The following is a 20385-nucleotide window of genomic DNA, read 5'->3' as shown; positions in this document are numbered from 1 at the left end:
ACTCTAATTGCAGTAATTTAGGAGCAGAAGAATGACACGCGGGTTATTTTGGTCTGTTCTACATTTCTATGTCTCTCTCTAGTGGTGAACACATTTTTTTTGGTATCAGCAGGAAGGCCTCTATACCCCTTGATTTTGATTTTGGGCCCTACATGTATGCTGTGTTCAACCAGCACAGGGTTCTTTTCTGTTGTTTTGTAACAAAGGTAAATATTATTGACGTTATTTCATTAAATTTGACCGAAAAATGCTGAAATTTCAGAGAGCTACAAATTTTAGACTTTTCAGGGGTAGGATGAACCCACACCCCTTACAATGCTCACACCTAGCTGCTTGCCACACCATGCTAAGATAACATGTTCATGTTCACAACTTGGATGGCTATTTCAGTATCATGGACAGGGCAGTGTCCAGTTGCACTGTCCAACCTTATTGTGATGATACTGTGCACAAAATATACGCACCGATCGTACTTATACTTTGGTAAGTACCTCACAGCATTTGACAATGAAATAGTCTGTGTTACAAACACAAACTCTCTGGGGGTGTAACTGGGCCCTCCTTGCAGATAGACCGGCTGAATGTTGGACAGGCTGCTATATAAGTATAAGTGCAGTTTAATCAGGCTAACAATGAAAAAATGGTAACTTTTTCTTTCCAATAATGAGTTGGAAGAAAAGCAAAGGTACTAGGAACTGTATTACAAATTGCAAGTAGAGGTACATGTATCAATAGGAAATAAACTCTACCTTTCAATTATGACAAAGAGGTCAGAAAATCTCAATATTACATTGGAGATCTTTCAAACACACTGTTTTGCAAAGAATTTTGTACAGAATTATGTAACCAGCGGATAGAAGTTGATAGAGGTTATCCTACAGTGCTCAGAAACCATAAATATAACTGCTACATAAATACAGGACTTCCTGTTTTCAACACTCATCCAACATAACAATTTGGCAAGAGAACATAAAACGTGTAAGAAAAGGCTATTTCTAATATATAGCTTATGAATTACTTCAAGTAATCCCCATTGGTTTCTACATGGGGTGTCTCTATCTTATGATTTAAATCATCCCCTGAAGGAAACCTGTATGTTCGGCTGCCAGAAAAAGACAAACCTGCCCTGTATTAAAACAGTTGGAAACTATGGAAGAGGAATGTTGCAATTTATCACCATCTCTGCCCCGCTGGTTTTAATAGCGCACAGCAATAACTGCCATGTATTATCACTGCTTGTGAAAGCTGCAACCAAACAATTTGCCAAAAAGCAGTTACTCAAGCAACTGGATATGATTTTGGAAACGGTCAGACGTTTCAGATGGTATCCACCATCTTTCGTCAGTGACACTGTGTTCAAAATCATATCCAGTTGCTTGAGTAACTGCTTTTTGGCATATCTTATTACCTGGATGTCTAACCTACATCGACGCAACCAACCAATTTGTTACATCTATACCCATTAAAAACAACAATTACATCCCCAGTAACAACCAATTAAATACCCCTTTGCTAATCACCTTTGACTAAGAAGGTTTAATATTGTTGGCAGCATTCATGTACTATGTGTCTGTCTGTCTGTCTGTCTGTGGATAATATAACTCCAGAATGTGTATACTATATTGATAGGATTGTCTTGATACTTGGTATGTGGGTAGGCAGGGCCCGAAATACTTTTTTCAGCCATGTTGTCCAAGTGGCAACCTGAGTCAAAAGCCAGGTTGCGCCATCACCATTTCAGGTTGCCCCACTTTCAAATTGTTACTTTCTTCAAATCAGCTACTTATCCATTATCTTTTCTTCCAGTTATATGTAACTATGCAATATGTTTTATGTCATCAAAAAATAAATACAAAAGCTTATGCATGTAGGTGGGAAAAAAGCAGTGTTCCAACGGCGAAATTTCAGGTTGCTCAGTGTGCAACCTGGGTTTAAAATTAAGTTGCGCAAAGCAAAATGTGGTTGCATTTGCAAGTGGGCAAGTGGGTATTTCGAGCCCTGGTACGTGTTGCTAAGACCTCAAGATGAGCTAGCAAGACAACCCATACATGTATGTTGTCAACAGACAGCGCTTTAGACAAATCCAGTTTTGAACAGCATGTTGGTTGCATCTCTTATAACAAGATGTAGCTATTCACAAACTAGAAACAGGTAGCTCCATCTACATGTGTAACTCTAGAATAGGTTTGTATTCACTACACACGGGTGCATTGTACCATATATAACTCCTGATGCATTCCTCTAAAATAAACTACAGAACGAAATGAGATCTGGCAGGCAAATGTGCCACTTCCATTAGGAAATGCTGTTGCACTCACTTCTATTCGCATCATACTGGAATTGGAAGGAAAGTGACCATCTGTTTTATGTGTTCTGGGAGTACTGCATACATGCTAAAACATTGGGACTCAAATACCCAAGTAGTACAGGAAAAATTGGAGCTGGACATTCTTGAATTGTTTATTATTTTAGAATAAAATAATGTGTAATTCATGATACCTGAACCACTTAAGCCAAAAATGTTACATCCGTAAATAGTTTCATCAGGTTGGTAGATCAATCGAACAGTCTTCTTCGTTTCACAACCTCTTTTTTATTCTTCTGCAGACGTTTCGGTGACTGTCTGTCACCTTCATCAGTGCAAAATGAAATATACTAACGTTACTCGGTGCGATATGACCTATACAGTGCAAATCGAACTAAACCTATTGTGACGTAATTACTTGACATGGAATGTTCTCGAACGTGATACGTTAATCATCCTTGCCACTTTGTGACGTAGTGGCAAGGATGCGGTCCCAAACATGGCTAAGTTTATACCCCCCTTCGTCTCTCTTTGAAGGCCCTCGAGTGGGCCTTCAAACGAGTCGCACAACAGACGATGGGACAAAAGCCGAAGAATACAGAGAAAAAGAAACAAGAAGAAAAGTCCAGGCATGGTGACACTTCCATACATAAAAGGAGTTACAGAGCCACTAGAGAGAATATTCCGACGGCACAAGATCACTACAGCAGTAAAACCCAAAACCACCCTGAGGAGACTTTTAGTCCACCCCAAAGACAAATTAGAAGACGCTGTAAAAACAGATTGTGTGTATAAAATTCCATGTAAAAGTTGTAGCAAAGTATATATTGGAGAGACGGGAAGAACATTTGGCACTAGATTAGCAGAACACAGAAAGGAAGCAACAAATGTTGAAGGAAGAAAGTACACCAGGGCGCAGAAGAAAGAAGCAGAGAAAGAAGAAAACAAGTCAGCGGTGACAGACCACATTGCAAGAAATAACTGTGTAATAGATTGGGAGGGGGCTAAGGTTATTGACAGAGAGGACAACAAATACACACGTTGGGTAAAGGAAGCCATCTGGATCAGAAAGTCTACAGCAGTAATGAATAGAGACGAAGGGGGGTATAAACTTAGCCATGTTTGGGACCGCATCCTTGCCACTACGTCACAAAGTGGCAAGGATGATTAACGTATCACGTTCGAGAACATTCCATGTCAAGTAATTACGTCACAATAGGTTTAGTTCGATTTGCACTGTATAGGTCATATCGCACCGAGTAACGTTAGTATATTTCATTTTGCACTGATGAAGGTGACAGACAGTCACCGAAACGTCTGCAGAAGAATAAAAAAGAGGTTGTGAAACGAAGAAGACTGTTCGACAAAAATGTTACAATTTGCTAAATATTCTTTTCTCCAATCTAGAAAATTTTTCCTCAAATTTAAGCACAATTTTGAAGCCCGAAAATTGTATACTGTATTATATCAGAGGGCAGTGACTTTTTACATTATGTCTAGAAGGATATACATTGTTGTCAATATTTGGTACATGTAATACCATAATGTCAAAGTGTGATTTGTGTGGTGATACACTAACACATCCTGTATCACCTTTTGTTTATGACATATCCTTTTCTCCCAACACTATCAAAGGTAAAAGTGGTAAAGGAATACATAACTCCACTTCAAAGCCTTCTAGTGGGGTTCAATATAATATATTAGATAACAAGAATATCTTGTATGTCCTTTTGTTATGTGATATATTCTTTTCTGACAATAGTAAAGTTGGTGACATCCCTGACCACTCTAAGAATAAACCTCCACTTGTTTACTGCATACATATTGTACCTGGTAAACCACATTATGGCGTAACACACCAGGTTTCTACCGAAGAGTACAAGCTGCGTATCAGGAAAGATTCACTTGATTCAATCACACCAGGAAGGATCCCTACTCTTTTTGATAAGTGCACATGCGTTAGGTTCTTTTACAAGGGCACAACCTCGAAGAATATCAAGAGATTTGAACCCAAGACCTTTGAGCTTTGTGCCAAATGCTTACAACTAGGCTGTGCAATGACACACACTCAGATCCAAGTAGTGATAAGATGTACCAAAAAAACTGCAGATCCTGTTCATTTGTTATTCTCGTTGGTCATATAGGTCATCTGCATCATCATTTCCATTACTGTAAAATTCATTCAAACAATCATGTAAATTTGCACAAGCAAATATAAATAGTACATCCCATGTATGTACATATTAAACCTGCATTTGTTTATGCGTTTTTTTAATGCTTAAGGTAGCAAATCTTACTCAATTCAGGAAGGCTGCAGCTTCCTACTTGTGCAAGTTTGCTAATGTGTGAAATAAAACATTGTGAAATATCACATTGTGATATCGCACGAAATTTCTTCCTCCTGATGTCTTTTTTGAAAGTTGGGAGAATTTCAGAAGAATAAAACACCCAAAACATGCCGTGAAAGACGCCGCAGACATGTACCTGTGATACATGAGAAAAACATGTATGATAAGATCTGGAATTCAAGTCGACGATCAATAATCCCAGAGAGTGACGCGCAGCAAACGGTGTTAATACCGCAGCAATGTAATCACGCCCTGGAGTGTTATAAATATGAATGGCCCCACACACCACATCCGTCTGTAAGGCAGGGTACTGATAGCGTTATCATACACAAATACTTCAGCTTTGATCTAGACAGATAGCGGTAAGAGACATACATGTGTATTGAGGCATTTTAACATGTCATGTTTCAAATACATCAGAACCTTTCCATACCTGAGCTCAGGCTATATTCAAGAGAAGGAAAAGGCTACTGATCGCATTATCATATATACAAATACTTCAATCAGATGGGAAGAGATAGTCTTAAGAGCATTGACAGAGGCATTTTAACACGCCATGTTCGAAATATGTCTGGTCCTTTCCACGACCATACCATATATAAAATGGCCTGAGAAAGGAGGTTGAAATTTTCCTATTTTAACCTCTTTGGCCTCAGCAAGAGCTCAGGCATCATTATTCCACAGAAGAGAAAAGAGTAACAGATAGCACTATCACACACAAAAACATGGGTAGAGATAGTGGCAAGACATCTAGTATGTGCATATTGTCAGGCATTTTGAAATGCCATGTTTCAAATACTTAAGTACATCTGATCAGGACCTTAGTATTTCAAAATGGCAATGGCTCAGGTGGTAGCATAGATGGTGTTATCATACACAAATACTTCACATTGATGGGAAAACAGTATAGGTAAAAGACTCCTTGAGGCATTTTGATAATAATATTCCTGGACCTTTTCATACTACATAAAACAATACGGGCTCAGGTGGTGACATTTAGCAGAAGGGAAAATGCTTGAGGCATACGCAAGCTCTCTCGGATGGCATTTCAGAACCAAGGGCAAACATGTCTGGAAGGCTGCCTTTAGAGTCTTGACATCTTCATAAGGTGCGTTGCCAGAGGGTAAATGTCAAGCGGATATGGCGGGTGACGCACACGGTTTGTATAGTATACAAGCTTTGAACACGGATCAAAAGGGCTTTCCGTCACACAGGTCAAGTGTAGTGCCCAGAGAAGTGTTTATACAGCAACAAATAGCGAGGAATATCATCTATGTATTTGACTGCCAGCTTATGTGTAATGCAGAACTATTGACCTGTACATCTAAAAGAAATCAGTATTTCTGTTACACACTCAGCCTTTTCATCAGCGGCCCGTGGTAAACCCATGATCAGGGCTCGAAATACATTTTTCTGCATACCTTCACAGGTGAAGGTAACATTGAAAATTACCTGCACCAGACAAATTTTACCTGCACCACTCTGAATTTATGAAGTATGGATCATACTAAAATTGTTCAGGTAACAATGCTATTTTTTCTCTTATACTTTATAGCTGGTAACAGTCAATGTAGCTAATAGCAATCCATGTACATCTACATGATAGGACATTAATGTATAAGACTCAGTACTTGGACCAGTGCAGGTTAGGTGCAGGTAAACACCAGAAATAGCAGGTTAGGTGCAGGTAGACAGCAGAAATACCTGCACAGCTCCAATTTTACCTGCACTAACCTGCATATGCAGGTGGTATTTCAAGCCCTGATGATGATAGGAAATACCCTTGGAATGCGATTGCTTTTACCTGCTTACCATTCCAATCATTGGAAATGAATAAGTAGTGACGGTGGTTATAGAATATGTCAGGGTACAATGGCATAACTAAAAGGGAAAACATGTTACTGACAAAATGAATGTATGTTTAGTAGCTTTGGAAGGGAACAAACGATATACTGATAGCTAAATGAGATTTACTGTTTAATATGTATCTAACAAAAGTGGCTTTTCGGTTAAGTCTTGCTTTCTTTCTGGACTGAAAAGTCCATCTTTTTGGAGAAACATACTAGTACACACTCAGTTGACATTCAAATGCTCCCTTGTATTCAGTAAGAATATACCTAAATGAGATTCCTTTTTATGTATACTGTATTATGTAGAATTTGTTGTCTTGAACAGCCTATTTCTATGCAGTGCTTCATTTCCTGTTGACAATGCGATGTATCATGTAATAGCGACATATGTTTTCAACACCATCCCCCAATCCCTCCCCCAATGAATGCTAACCAAAAAATCAATCGGCTGCATTCGCTGCAGACAGAATTAAAGGAAGACCGACGTATTCAGGACACGGTCCTAGGATTACACCCGTAACTTTAAATATTAGATCCCCTTTTCCAAAACATGGAGGTAACTAATGGCGGAGATTGGAGCTGATATAGGCTCTTATAACCGTAGTCTTAATAAAAGTTGTATTATTCATTTAGATTTTTGTACCTGCTAGTAATGGTTATGTAGATAATATTTACATATTGTATAAAAGTCAACTACATGACATTACAAGCTGAACATTGAACAGATGCATATACTTTATATTATATTATTAATTTGTCAACACAGACACAAATCATAGCCTGGGTACTAGCACCATCCTCCTCTGTAACTGTCGGCTCAATCTTTTTGTTTGCTAACCACCAAAAAGATTGAGCCAGCAGTTATTATACAGAGAAAAAGTGTCCATATCAATAATATCAATACCAATTAACATGGCCATTTTTTGTCCTTCATGCCAAGGTATATGTTGATGTAACATACCGTGAATAGATGCATTTTTCAGCGAGACTTAATTTCGTGATGGGGTTGAGGGAGTCTTCTGCAGTGTTTTAATTTCACGGTTGAAACAATTCCGTATTATAAAGGAAAGACACATCTCTGTGTGGCATCTAGCCTGGATGCCAGACTGTTTCCAGGGCCTACACAGACCAACTGAGTTAGACAATGATATCACAGCTGTGAAGTCATCACAAAAATATGAATATAAAACTACTGTCCATTTCAAGATATCAATGTTCTGTGTACATAAGCGATCCCTGATCTCATCTATCTCGTTCTAATTATTGGACCTCTGGGACACCACAGTAGAATTGACCATTTTTCTACACCTTTTGGTTTTACCATTTTCTGTAGTCATCCCTGTCTCACTTATTGTCAGTACATTTCTCTGATATATTCCCATCTTTTCCTACACCTATCCATTTCTCTTCTTTGCTGGATGATTCCTTGCATAATGAGAGATGAAGAATTGTCATAGAATTGGGAATAGAAATGGCTTTATAAGATGATGCCATCGTTCAGAATAATACTGCCATTACGTATACACTGATGGGCATAACTCAGACCTTGGCTGCAATGTCATTTTCAACGAATAAACCATTTTGATCTACTAGTACATTTGTATCTCTTCTTCCCTGGACAATTCCTTGCATAATAAGAGAATTGAAGAATGAAGATGAGGAATTGTCATAGAATTGGGAATACAAATGGCTTTGCAAGATGATGACATCCTTCAGAATAATACTACCATTACACTGATGGAAAAAGCGCTCTATCTTCCAGCCATGACACAAAGTCATCTGTTTCTAGGTCAAAGACGAACACCCCCTATCGGGAAGGGAGATTGCTTGAACTGAGGTCAGATTCTGCTGTCGACAGGGCAATAAAATTGATTAAAGAAGAATCTTCCGGCATCGTAAAAAACTGTACCTTTGTCTGTGCAGAGAGGAAGCAGTGTAATACAATGCCATGTGCGTCACTACCTGTAAGCTTTAGGAGACCCACGGCAGCTGTTGGGTCTGAATACGACCACCAAATGGGAAACACAGGAAAGAAAACTGCCGTATGGTATATGCAGGTTTCATGTTGCTAAAGAGAGTTACGATTCACAAGGGAGTGATAAAATGTTACTCAATAAGCAATTTTACTAAAAATTGTACCCTTTCATGCCAAAGATGGCAAAAGTAAAGAATGTTATTATCAAGTTATGAAGCACTAGTGCTGGAAGTCGTAAAGCAGCATAGACTATTACAGGTAACATGCCTTTATTTGCACACTATATACATGCATGTAGCTGTTATATTCAATTATCTTTAATGCAGATGCTGTAAAAGCTACAAAATGCCTTTACATTTCTATTAGTAGGAATACAGGGAATTATTTAGCCTAAATATTATACTGAAATGCCGTGACTGTGATGATGATGAAATACAAGTTAATGACGTGGCCAAATATTTGCATGGTCTACAAATGGAATTATAATGGTTTGTTATCATATTCCCTTCCTTTTTGCATGTAAATGGCCAGACACTTCAAAACCTAACTCGTACATTGAATTTGATGGCTCAGTGTGTACATACGTATATAACTGTAAATGTTCAATATAACAAAACTTATTCTGTCTAAGATAAGTTGTAATATCATATCAAGAATACTATAATATATGTACTAGTAATATCCTTGATTATATCACACTGTTGGAAATCTACCAAACAACTTGAATTTTGCTTTGTATGACTGAGTATGGATGTAACTAATGTAAGGATGTTCAAAGACAATAAAGGTTTTTATGTTTGACTTCATTGTGCTAAAATAAATTCAAACTTGTAGTTGTATTTCTTAATTCATTTGAACTTGGCATAATTTTTTTTAGCCAATCTCAACTTCTCCATGAAAATAAGTGAATTGTACCATTTGTAGAATTTAAAGCACAACACATAGCCTTAGAGTCAGACCATCCTAACCTTGTTATTGCATCTCACATCTGGTACACAACGAAACGTCCATTCAAGGAAAATCAATAGACATGTGTTTATCAGCCTTGACTAAATGAGACCAGTCTATAGTCCATATGGACAGAACCTTTTAAAAGAGTCAAACAAATGCATTATTACACTTGAGTGAAACCCAGAGCTTAGCGCAACCCGAAATCGTGACCAAAAAAACAAAAACAAATACAAATGTCCCACCATATAATTCTACCACAATTTTTGTTTCTAAAAATGTCACATTCTAATCAATATATTACATCCCTTTTTATACCCATTTCCTGTCAGACTTAATCCTATTGAACGGTACAATATAAACAATGATCCCCTCTTATCTAATCTTTTGCCTTATTTCAACCAATTGAAAACACTATAAACAGTATTAGAATATATACTATGATCTTTAAGTAGTTATAGAAATGATGTATCTGAGCAAGGATCTGAGGCTGAATTGAAAAGCAAAACAGACAACAGAATTTCTGTAGTGTTCTAACCAAGATGTCTGATATAGAGATAACAGAACAACCTCAACCAGCATAGAATTCAATAATTCAGTTAATCTATGTTAGACATTATTGACTTCTCTAAACATAGATAAGATAAAGAATGGCTGAGAGGATCGATGGAGAATGAATCAATTAGGTCTACCTGACCCAGACAAACAGCTGACTACAATGGGATTTTTTTACAGAAAAAATTAATCAAAATATCAAAATAAATATTAAATAAAATATGAAGATACTTTTGTTGAATTTACTCTACTTCCAGTCATGTTTTGGCCCCCAAAAATGAAAGACAGAGAGGAAAATGTTTTGAACTGGAAAAAAGAAGTCTTGCTTTAATATCTTGTGTTTATAATGTTGGTGTAAGTTTAGACATAGTATATTATATATACACTTAGTAACATAACATTTGTAATATTACTTTATTCTATTTTGACTCTGAATGTTTGGCATCATTTCTAATTCTAAAAAAATTCTTGTTAAATTCTATACACTACATTTGATACAGTTGCTATTTCAAATTATATGCCGTTATGTAACGTTAATCACGTAATTAAGAACATAAATTATATAACATTATGCTTATATTCTTGATTTGTTAAAATATAATTGAAAAAATCAATGCTACATATTATTGATATTGTCTACGTATTCTAGATAAGTAATATTTCATGTTAAGTAAACGTTATGATGGGATTTTAAAGATGTATTTTATCTGCTTTCCAGAGGTGTACCACTACCATAACCTGGAACCAAATCTAGATAACGTTAAATCTAATTAAGTCCAACCATGGTCGAACCAAGGAGGTTAAAAATCACGCTTTTTTTAACCTCCTTGGTCGAACTGTGTATCTCTGATTTTAAGGCCAACATGACAGATCACTGGTTGGTGCATCACGCCTATCCTAACACGGTACTTTCTTCCTAGGAATGTCTCCCAAAAATATGGGTAAAAAAACGAGCAACCCAAAACCAAATCTCGGATTTCAAAGACAGGACAATAAATTTACAACAACATTAGGGAACCCTATTTTAATGCTAAAAATTATGTCACAAATCATAAGTTAATTTTCTCCCTACATTTTCTATAAATCACGTACAAATCAGTACTTGTCCAATGCAAGCAGTAGCGTTTTCTCAAGAATGTGAAGCACTGTAAGAACGTAACGTTGCCTACCTGTTCTGGTGTCAAAAGCCACCACAAAGATCGCCACTATGTAATCGGCCTCTTTGATGTCCTGGAAGTTGGAATTGCTAGCGGAGATGTTGATGGTATTTCTGCAGTACAGGTCCTCCGGTGCGATTATTCCCGATTTCTGCGAGCTGGCCTTGAGGTAGAGGGACTTGACTTGCTCCCTGGAGCGGCGATACTCCGAGGAATCGTCCTCGTTGTCGAGGAGAGGAGTTTTCTCCGATGTGTCGTTCGCCATGTTGTGTCTCTGTCTGTGTGCGGGTAATCAGGTGACTCCTCCCGCGAACTTTGACCTGCCTGTCAATCATTCAGGGCGACGAAACACTCATCTTTTGCGACTAAAAGTCCCCCAAACACCAAAAGTAACGTATTTGGATAATTTTCTACAGCTATAGATAAAGATAACATGTATTTTACGACGATAATATTTTTTTTATTTTTTTTTTATAAAACAAGAGCAATCTAGAAAAAAAATTGAAAATGTTTGTTTTGTCGCCCTGCGATCAATGAAACACTGGCGGTGATCATATTGTTGGATATTTGTCACGATTTTATGAAGATTTCTTGGCAATAGAAGCTATACAGAACAGTAATTCTACCATCTGCTAGCTCAGAAAACTCTAAGAGTCTTCTCAGAGTATTTTCTCGTGCCGAAGGTGGCTAGAAAACTGACACTGCGAGCTCAAAGATCGGGGGACCAAACAGCAAGGACGTCAGCAGAGGAACATGTTCCAGTTTGTGGTAGCTACACTTTGAACTTGGAATGATTTGACAGCCTTGCATTTCGTTTGGGATAATTTCATACTTTATAAACGTGGCATGCATATGGTGTGCTCCAGATGTCATACCATTGACGTAGTTTTACAGCTTTTTATTCAGACGCTTTTACTTACAATGTAACGATAGCGGAAGTGCCTCGTAACTTAAGACGGTTTCAACCTCCTTACTTAAACATCTGACTATCACGAAGGCTTTTAAACCCCTTTAATTAAAGTTTCATTATCATTTTCAGGTTGGATTTGCTTCTGGAGCGGTACTAGGGGTGTACATAGCACAGAACTATGAGGTAGGTCACTAGAATATCCATGTCAAAATTTTACGTGCACACAGATATCAGTGACGTCAGAGCTCACAGATGGCCGGTTTTACGACTGTGTGTTGGCACGTAGGTGACCTATGATGTCATTGGTGATGTCATTTGGGTGTGACATCGTTTGAAAATCATTTACTAGTATTATTATCTAAAAAAAACTTTATTAAGGTTGTTCAGAAACCATGTGGCTTAATGTATAAACATAACATTTGATTAAACTATGGTCAATTGTTTTATACTATTTCATATTACAAAAATGTAATACTACTCTGGAAACAGTGTTTCCAAATAATATGTTGTCCCAACTATAATTGTATTACAATTAAAGTATGGATCTTTCCAGTTCAGAAAATATGTAGTACTAGTATGTACATGTTCACTGTACAAAGTAAATTGTCTTAAAACAGTTGGCCTAAAGATTGCAACCCTTTCCAGTAGCTTTCATATCGGTCGGTCAACAGCAGTCGGTTCTGGAACTCTTGACCTTTGAGTACAGATGCAGAGTCATTGGAATATGTTTACTATATTGGTATACAAGTCATTTGTAAAAATGCAACAGTCACTCTAATCAAGTGATAGAACAACACTGCCTTAATAGACAGGGGAAATATACCTGTACATTGCTAGTTAGTATCTGATATTTCCTCTGTTTAACCTCACAGGTTCCAGATGTGTCTAAGGTGTTTGGGGAGGCAAAGAGCAAGATTTCAACTCTGGAAAAGAAGAAGGATGACTGACAACACTTAAACTTGAAGACTGTTAACATGCAAGAATGAGACATGCAACAATGAAACATCCTTGCATGCACTGATAGTGATGTACAAAATGTAGCTATCAAACTTTAGTAGGCTGTCCAAAGGAAGCTATGAAAACAGTAACATACTGCTAACTGAAAAGTCTGTCATAGAAATTCCTCAACTGTGATATGGTGACCTACAATTTCAGACTTATGTTCTACTGTTAGATGATCATGCAGAGTACTCTGTCATTGATATTTGTTGCATAACATTGTCCATGCATTATGTTGTAGAAAGGGCTTTTGAAACTATGACAACTTGGGGGCTGTTGAAGATATTTTGTGTATAAAAGAGAGAAAGTTACAACGCACATGGAAGTACAAATGTATTAAGGTGCCAGAGAGGATGATGTATACTGAGACTTTAAGAGATTATCAATGTGGATATCTTAATGCACATTTTTGACTGTCTTACCATGTATGACTGCTCTGAAGAAAATTATGTTCCACCAAAGCTGCTACAATGTAGTAACAAGCTACAGCATGTTAAGCCTGTGTTTACACTATCTCTTGCTGGTTTCCGTTAATGACCCCCTGGGTAACTGTGGGGCCAGCCACTTGGAGTGGTGTGATTTGTCAGGCTACAACATGTTAGACCATGGTGAAAGTAGATAATACAACATGTACATTTGTACAGCATTTCTTGTTTACTCAGCTTGATAGCCTGAAGTCTTCAGCATAAAGAAGAGAAAAGGAAAATTAAGATGTTTGCATCCACATTTACCAAGGAGCTTTTATGCATTTACTGACCAAGCAATATACTGAAGATAAAAGATGCTCAAGAAAGAAAATGGGATATTGGCTATGAGTATGATGATAAATTATTTGGACACTGAAGGAAAACCAATGATCTGTATGGTTCTGATATGATGCTCAATTTAGTCATGGCTACAGATGATGTAAACATTCTTATTGTCTGTTGCCTGTCTGTTGGTTTGACTTCATGTCTGCAATGCAGATTCGACTTCTACTAAGTTCTAGTTAAACAACTGTCTGTTTTGTGATTTGCGAATTTATTTTTGTCAATCAAATGTTTCCATTCGAGTCATTATGTGTATTTTTTGCAGTGTAAGGTTGCTTTAAACGCCTGAGGTGGGGGTGAACAATACAATGCAACTTTTGAAAAGGTGTATGGATATGTGATGATTTTTGTTTTGAAGTGTACGTGTGACATAAAAAAAAAGTTACGATCTGCAGTGCGGACGTTTTTCGTTAGAAGGCGCTCGTCCCTGGTCTCTCTGACCATTTGCTCTCGTGACATCATCATGATTACCGTGACGTAAGATAATGTTGATATTAGGTAGGTCACTATAGGACGAAAGTCCACTTAAATGTAAACAGAGATAATGTTTGCAGTATATGTAGAACAGGGCCATATATTCAATAGTTGCACGTGGCTACAGCACACAACACTGCATTCCCGTGTCAACTTCGCGCCAAAACTGTGGTGTCTGGTGGTGATATCCGGGAGGGAAAATTGCGAATTTGCGGTCAGTTGCGAATTTGATTCCGTTTTTCATTCCTGAAATTCCTTGACAAAGGTTAGCCCAAACAAGAGGGTTTCGGAACAGAAAATCTGTAGACAAAAGCCACAATACCGACCTATTCAGCCGGGGACACGCGAGATAATATTATCGGAACGTCGACTTTCATTTTCGTGCTACAGTGAGTTCGGAACGCTTATAAATATCCAAAATACCGGTTCGGCGAGGGAAAACCCAGGCGTTCATATACATCATGTCGCGTCACACCGAAACCGAGTACACGATCTTCGAAGACCACTGCAGCTCGAGCTCCTACAAGATGAGCGCCCTGTCCAGACGGTCCTTCAAGGTCATCCTTTTGGGGGACTCCGGTGTCGGGAAGTCGTCTCTGTTCGCCAGGTTTAGCGGCGACAGTTTTACGGAGGCCACCTTCGCGACATTACAGGTGGGCAGCTGCCGGCGGACATTCAGGTTCGGAGACAGAGAAGTTACGGTAAGTAATCATGATAAAATAATAATCCAACTTCCAAGGAGGTTTAAAAAAGCCTCATTGAATAATCTCACCTTCCCACACAGGGTTGACTATCGTCGCAATGACTTTCGATATCGTAAGGCGTTATGCGAGAGTGGGAGGGTGAATCATCTATGCATTCTGAACATCTTAGTTGAAGCCATCTTTGCTGTTCTATTTTTAATATGTAATGTTGCTGTTCTATTTTAGCTAGGCTGCAGTTCACTTGAGTGGTGTGAAAAAAACGGCCGCAACATATGGACCATTACGTCATACGTATACAAAAGATAAAATGAGGCTGTACATACTATAAGGGTGGTATAACAACAGTACCTGACATGTAATATGGCGGAAAATGGAAATACTATTTTTATTCGGCAATACTGCATAGCTGTTCTTAAAATCAGCATATTCCTTGGCAAGAATAGTTACCAGTGTTCCAAAACGTCACTGTATTTTGCATGTATATAATATTTGACTATATGGTATGCCTAGACTTTTGAATCACTGTATCGATTTCAATAGAACACGGAAATATCAATAAACATAGCCATAGCAGTCGACACGGAACGCAGCCACCGAAACTGGAAGCTAACAACAGAATAACTACAGTCACGTAACGAATTATAATATCACTATACCATATTTGGTCATCACATTGATTTGATGACCCCGATGCATTCAAGTTTCTCAAAGGTCGTTGTGTGACAGTCTCATGATGAAAATTGACCCCATGGACCCGATAAATGCATTTCAAAATTCTATGATCAATTATGTGGTTATGTCACGGTCATATGACCTGCCGTGGATTTGCATGAGTAGTATAGTAGGAAGAAACAAATGGCGGAGTTCTGGATGTCACCTGGCAAATAAACGGAGTCGTCATGCGGTCTCCCTACACATAAACGTGACATTGTCATGCTATAGCAGGCAAGTTCATATTCCTAATGAATTTAGACACACCTTTAGAGCACCCTGTTACAAAAACATATTTGTTCCTACATTGTCAGTATCACTAAGAAGCAAAAAGCTAAGAAGTCGAATTCACTTGTGTGAGTGTTGACGTTGTATACTTGTCATGTGTCTGTCAATATATCATTTTGTACCTGTACTCAACCCAGTGGTTATATATGTCCTCAAGCCATTCATTCAGTAAGGCTGTAGTAGAGAAACCGTCTTCCTCACCGGAGTGTAAATTAACATGCGCTGTTCTAATCAACTGTATTATCAGTTTACACAGTTATACAATTAAAAGTTTCGTTTAGTATACATGTAACGTTATGTATGGTGTGTATGAATGTTGGAAGATACGTCCAGCGTATACACGTAGTAGGTATATGTTCACCTCTGAGTTAAATGACCCAAGCATAAGATTGCCCTGCGGGCAAAGAACCCATCCTTGTTTCCAGCGAAGTATTGCGTTTAAAACCAGTCTTAGTATTTTAATAAACTCTTTAAAGATACGAATCAACCGTGTTTCATGAGATAGCTTAATAGGGGTAAGGTTTGGGACAAAGAAAACTGCAAACTGCTAGTTTCTAGTTTAAATCCGAAGACGCAGAAAAATAGGGCCTGTACGTGTCTAGATCTGTCGTCCACAGGTAAAGAGGAAATTGACAGCAATAGCCGTGTGACTAATTCGTCTCTCGTACGTATACGTCGTGACTGTACGCCTGTTGCTAAAGAATGCTGTTTTTCTAGTATTGCTTCACCAAATAGGATAATTCAGTAATGACTGTGTCAGTGCAGCTGGTTTGATCTAGTCTGATTCGGGGGAGAAGCCATTAATGGCATGTGGGGTAGAGAGGAAGAGGGTACCCAGGCCGTTTGTTACACGGATTTGCGATATATTAACATTGCAATAAACGACGGGATATAGGAATAGTGGCTTCCGTTGTAGAGACCGATTGTCAAGATTTATATTTAGTTGCCTTTTTCTAGTACATTTTTGTACGTATTAAAAAATGCTATCGGAATGGTCGCAAGGGCATGGATATATTAGAAATGGGACAAAGTGATAAAATAGTGAGAGTTGTTCATATGGAGTTTCGGCCTCTATATTCCAAACTAAACTGGAAATGTCTATCACTGAAAACTTAATAAAGAGCCAGTCTAGTACAAGGACAGGTGGCGAAGTAACATATTTAGTAACAGGAGAACTGCAATAGAAAGGAGAACTGATACAAGGTGGCTGGCTTCAGTGATTCGCTTATCAACAAAATACCAAATAAAAGAAGCTGCTACGCAAGTACCCTGGGGTTCCCAAGATTACCTTTCCAAGCAAAACAAAAAGACCGCAATAACAAAAACAAGCAACAAAAAAACACCCCCTACACACACACACGCGCACACTACACCATCGTAACGCAATGATTTTATTCTCATAACTAATGTTAACGGAGAAAACGTAATTGTAACTTTCTGCCCCCACAAACCAAGCTGTACCGTAAAACACAGTAAACCTAAAGTAATATGTTTCATGATTTTTATTTGGTGTTCACAGCTAGAATTGTGGGATACGGCCGGCACAGAACGCATGTTGTCCCTAACAGAGAACTACTACCACCACGCCTCCGCCGCCCTCTTTCTCTACGACGTGAACGACCAGGCCACCTTCCTCGGCGTCCAGTCCACCTGGGTCCCGTCCATCCGACGCCGCGACCCCACCATGACAACTTTCCTCGTGGGCAACAAGACGGACATTGCTTCTACTTCTAAATACGCCTTCGAAAACGTTACCCTAGACGAAGCGAGAAGATACGAAAGTTCTATAATTGATCTGAAAGTTGCTGGGAATTTCCAAGTTTCAGTCAAAACTGAAGAGGGGGTGCACGAATTGTTTGAGACTGTAGCAGAAGCCCTGTGCGGTGATGTGAAGACAGAGGAGAAGAAACCAGACGAAGTCATCACGCTGAAACCAAAGAACAAACAGAGAGTGTGGGACAAGTGCAAATGTTGACTTAAAAGTTTATTTGTATTGGTAGAAGCCATTCTGGATATATAAATCGAACTGTAATTTTCCATAAGAAATTGAACTTGCTCCAAATTTTCTAACTGACCAACTCCAGCCTTTGTCATATTAGCAATCCGCTGTGATGCAGAAAAACAGGTGACTCGGTAAGCGGTGGATCATAAGTTTTAGAAAGTCTATGTTGAGGGACAAAGTCCGGATATAGAAGTCCTTTTTTCATTCCTTTTTCCAAAGAAGTCTTGAAAAGTGCAAATGTTGACCGGTCGACTCAATTTCATGATCTTTTTTTGTGAACATTTTCAATGACACGCTTGACAACAGAGAGTGATTGAGTCAGAAAAATTGCTTTCGAAATCTTCAAACGTTTTTGCACTTATAAGACATTGTTCCAGAAAGACGATTGAGACTAAACAACAACAAAAAAACAAACAAACTAGTTGGGTTGTTATTTGGCGGTTTTTGAAGCAGAGGCTTGTGGCAGGGCGCCATGACAAAATTCAAACATTACTTCATCTGTGGAATCTGCCAAAGGCTGTAGACCTAGACTAAGGTTGTGACGCTGAATACTAATGCTTGGCCTTCATACGAAGTCGCCTGAAGGTTTCGCTTATCTATTATGTACAATCTAATTGTCTTCTGATTTGAAATCGGTTCCCGTATTTCTCAGTGTACACCACAACTCACGTAAATCACTCGTAAAGCTGAAAGCACACCGTTGTAAATATGTATTTGATACTAAATTGCTCTTGTAAAATGTAACCATGGGCCAAAGGTCCATCTGAATTACGTTTTAAAGTAATAAACCACGTTGACGTTATGTTTTGTTGGCAAGATTGCTGTAAGAATAAGTTCAATCTATCTTTATATATGCATATTTCAGTCGTGATATGAAATGTTGGTTCTTTCTGTATGTACAAATAAAGACAACATTATTGTTTTCTAGCTAAAGGCAACCAGAATACAGCTGATGCCCTGACTAAACAGTGAAAACAAAAGTAAAAGTAGCACGTGGGCGGTGGGTGGGGTTACCCGAAGTTGTTCAATCACCATGCACAGGTGTAAGATCGATATCTAATGCTACATCAAACTGTGCCTAGGCTAAAGTCTCCTCCCAAAGAACGCAAACCTAACTTTACACTTGTATGACGTCGGCCAACCGTACTATAGGTGTGAACTCATCGCGATAGATGATCATAGATGTAACTTTCACATACACGCACGCACACACACACACACACACACACACACAGACACACACACACATACACACACACACACACACACACACACACACACACACACATACATACATACACACACACACGCGTATGTACGCACTCATGATTCTCTAAGCAATGTGGGCGCGGTGATAGTAGAGGCCGGGCTATCTGCGTGACCCAACCTCTGCTTGGAGAATAGCACACACATACACACGCTCGTAATCATCGACACAAAGATCGTAACTGCAAATAACGTAATAAGCTAAATTTGGCAAAAATATGTCTCCATTGTATTTCAATATCCATTTTTCCTCCCCACGAGAAGGACGTGAAATTCAGAACGCTGGAAACCTTTCCTGGTAAAATCCAGCAGTGCGGCCACATAAGCCAGTATAATGGCTTGTAGACTGACTGTCTGGAATTCCTTCATTTCCGGGTCTGGTTTGAAGGAATGAATCACTCAGATGATATAACACCATGTTCTGACTCAGAACAAACCAGTATGCCGTGTGTCGAATTCTAAATCCAAAGAATCTATCGATATTAAATCAAAACGTGATTCGACCTGACTTGACCCTGGCCTGGGTCACATTTTCTAGCCCCGAGGTAAGAATTGGATCTTAAGAACCATTTGGTTCTAAGTTACAGTCGAGATTGCGGGCCATAAACACAATTAAGCATGACGTCAGTAACGACAGGTGCAGTTTGTGTTTCCTTGTTGATGGAAGTCAAGATAAACTAAAAGCCTCAAATCACCCTGGCGAAATCACCAGGGAGCTTCTATCACCTTGTAATCAATCATTAAGCCTTTTAAGGACGCTTTTATGGCGACCTTCTCGGTTTATTTTTGGGCGTGAGATTTCACTCAAATTTTGCGATTTAAGTCAATATAACGTAATAGGTTTTCAAATTAGATGTCTGTTCTGGGTGCACGGAAACCTCATTGATCTCTCGCGAAATTAGAGAACCAAGTCTACGTTAAAAATCGACATCTCCTAAAAAATTAACACCGGTTGTAGCCCGACCAAGAATGCACGAATTCGTCTTTCGGAAGGGACGTAAAACGTGTTCGAGGAGGTGCCTCGACATGTAAATCAGCCTCATTACTCAAACAAAAATCGGGTACCTATATAGCTGCTGGTTGC

The 20385-nt window shown here is 38.6% G+C and overlaps 2 protein-coding genes and 1 long non-coding RNA gene across 6 annotated transcripts in view; 2 read left to right on the top strand and 1 right to left on the bottom strand.

Annotated features, from left to right (window-relative positions):
• Positions 1–11451, bottom strand: part of LOC118417237 (DENN domain-containing protein 11-like) — a 33915-nt gene extending 22464 nt beyond the window's left edge. For 2 of the 4 annotated variants that reach the window (XM_035822702.1, XM_035822705.1), the window contains exon 1: positions 11151–11450. In XM_035822702.1, coding sequence (XP_035678595.1) covers positions 11151–11403 — 253 coding nt within the window. In that variant the 5' untranslated portion in view covers positions 11404–11450. Of the gene's footprint in view, positions 1–11150 lie in introns of all 4 variants that reach the window. The other 2 variants (XM_035822703.1, XM_035822704.1) reach the window with 2 other exon arrangements.
• A 213-nt stretch (positions 11452–11664) lies between these two features.
• LOC118417001 lies at positions 11665–12976 on the top strand. The gene is made up of 3 exons (XR_004831302.1): positions 11665–11906; positions 12178–12231; positions 12921–12976. It is a non-coding gene; the product is annotated as an uncharacterized LOC118417001 (long non-coding RNA).
• A 1586-nt stretch (positions 12977–14562) lies between these two features.
• On the top strand, positions 14563–19148 carry LOC118417243 (ras-related protein Rab-6.2-like). Its single transcript, XM_035822719.1, has 2 exons — positions 14563–15031; positions 17553–19148. The coding sequence occupies exons 1-2, from the start codon at positions 14792–14794 to the stop codon at positions 18006–18008; spliced, it is 696 nt and encodes a 231-aa protein (XP_035678612.1). The 5' UTR covers positions 14563–14791; the 3' UTR covers positions 18009–19148.
• The last annotated feature ends 1237 nt before the right edge of the window (positions 19149–20385 follow it).

Source organism: Branchiostoma floridae, chromosome 6 (assembly GCF_000003815.2).
Source record: "Branchiostoma floridae strain S238N-H82 chromosome 6, Bfl_VNyyK, whole genome shotgun sequence".
NCBI lineage: Eukaryota > Metazoa > Chordata > Leptocardii > Amphioxiformes > Branchiostomatidae > Branchiostoma > Branchiostoma floridae.
The sequence above is the reverse complement of the archived record's forward strand: the minus strand, read 5'-3'. Positions and strand labels throughout refer to the sequence as shown.

What these genes read in the sequence shown, in the direction of transcription:
- LOC118417243 (XM_035822719.1), top strand. Translation starts at nt 14,792, where the DNA reads ATGTCGCGTCACACCGAAACCGAGTACACGATCTTCGAAGACCACTGC. An exon ending in TCGGAGACAGAGAAGTTACG is followed by an intron (nt 15,032 to 17,552) that starts GTAAGTAATCAT and finishes TGGTGTTCACAG; the next exon opens with CTAGAATTGTGGGATACGGC.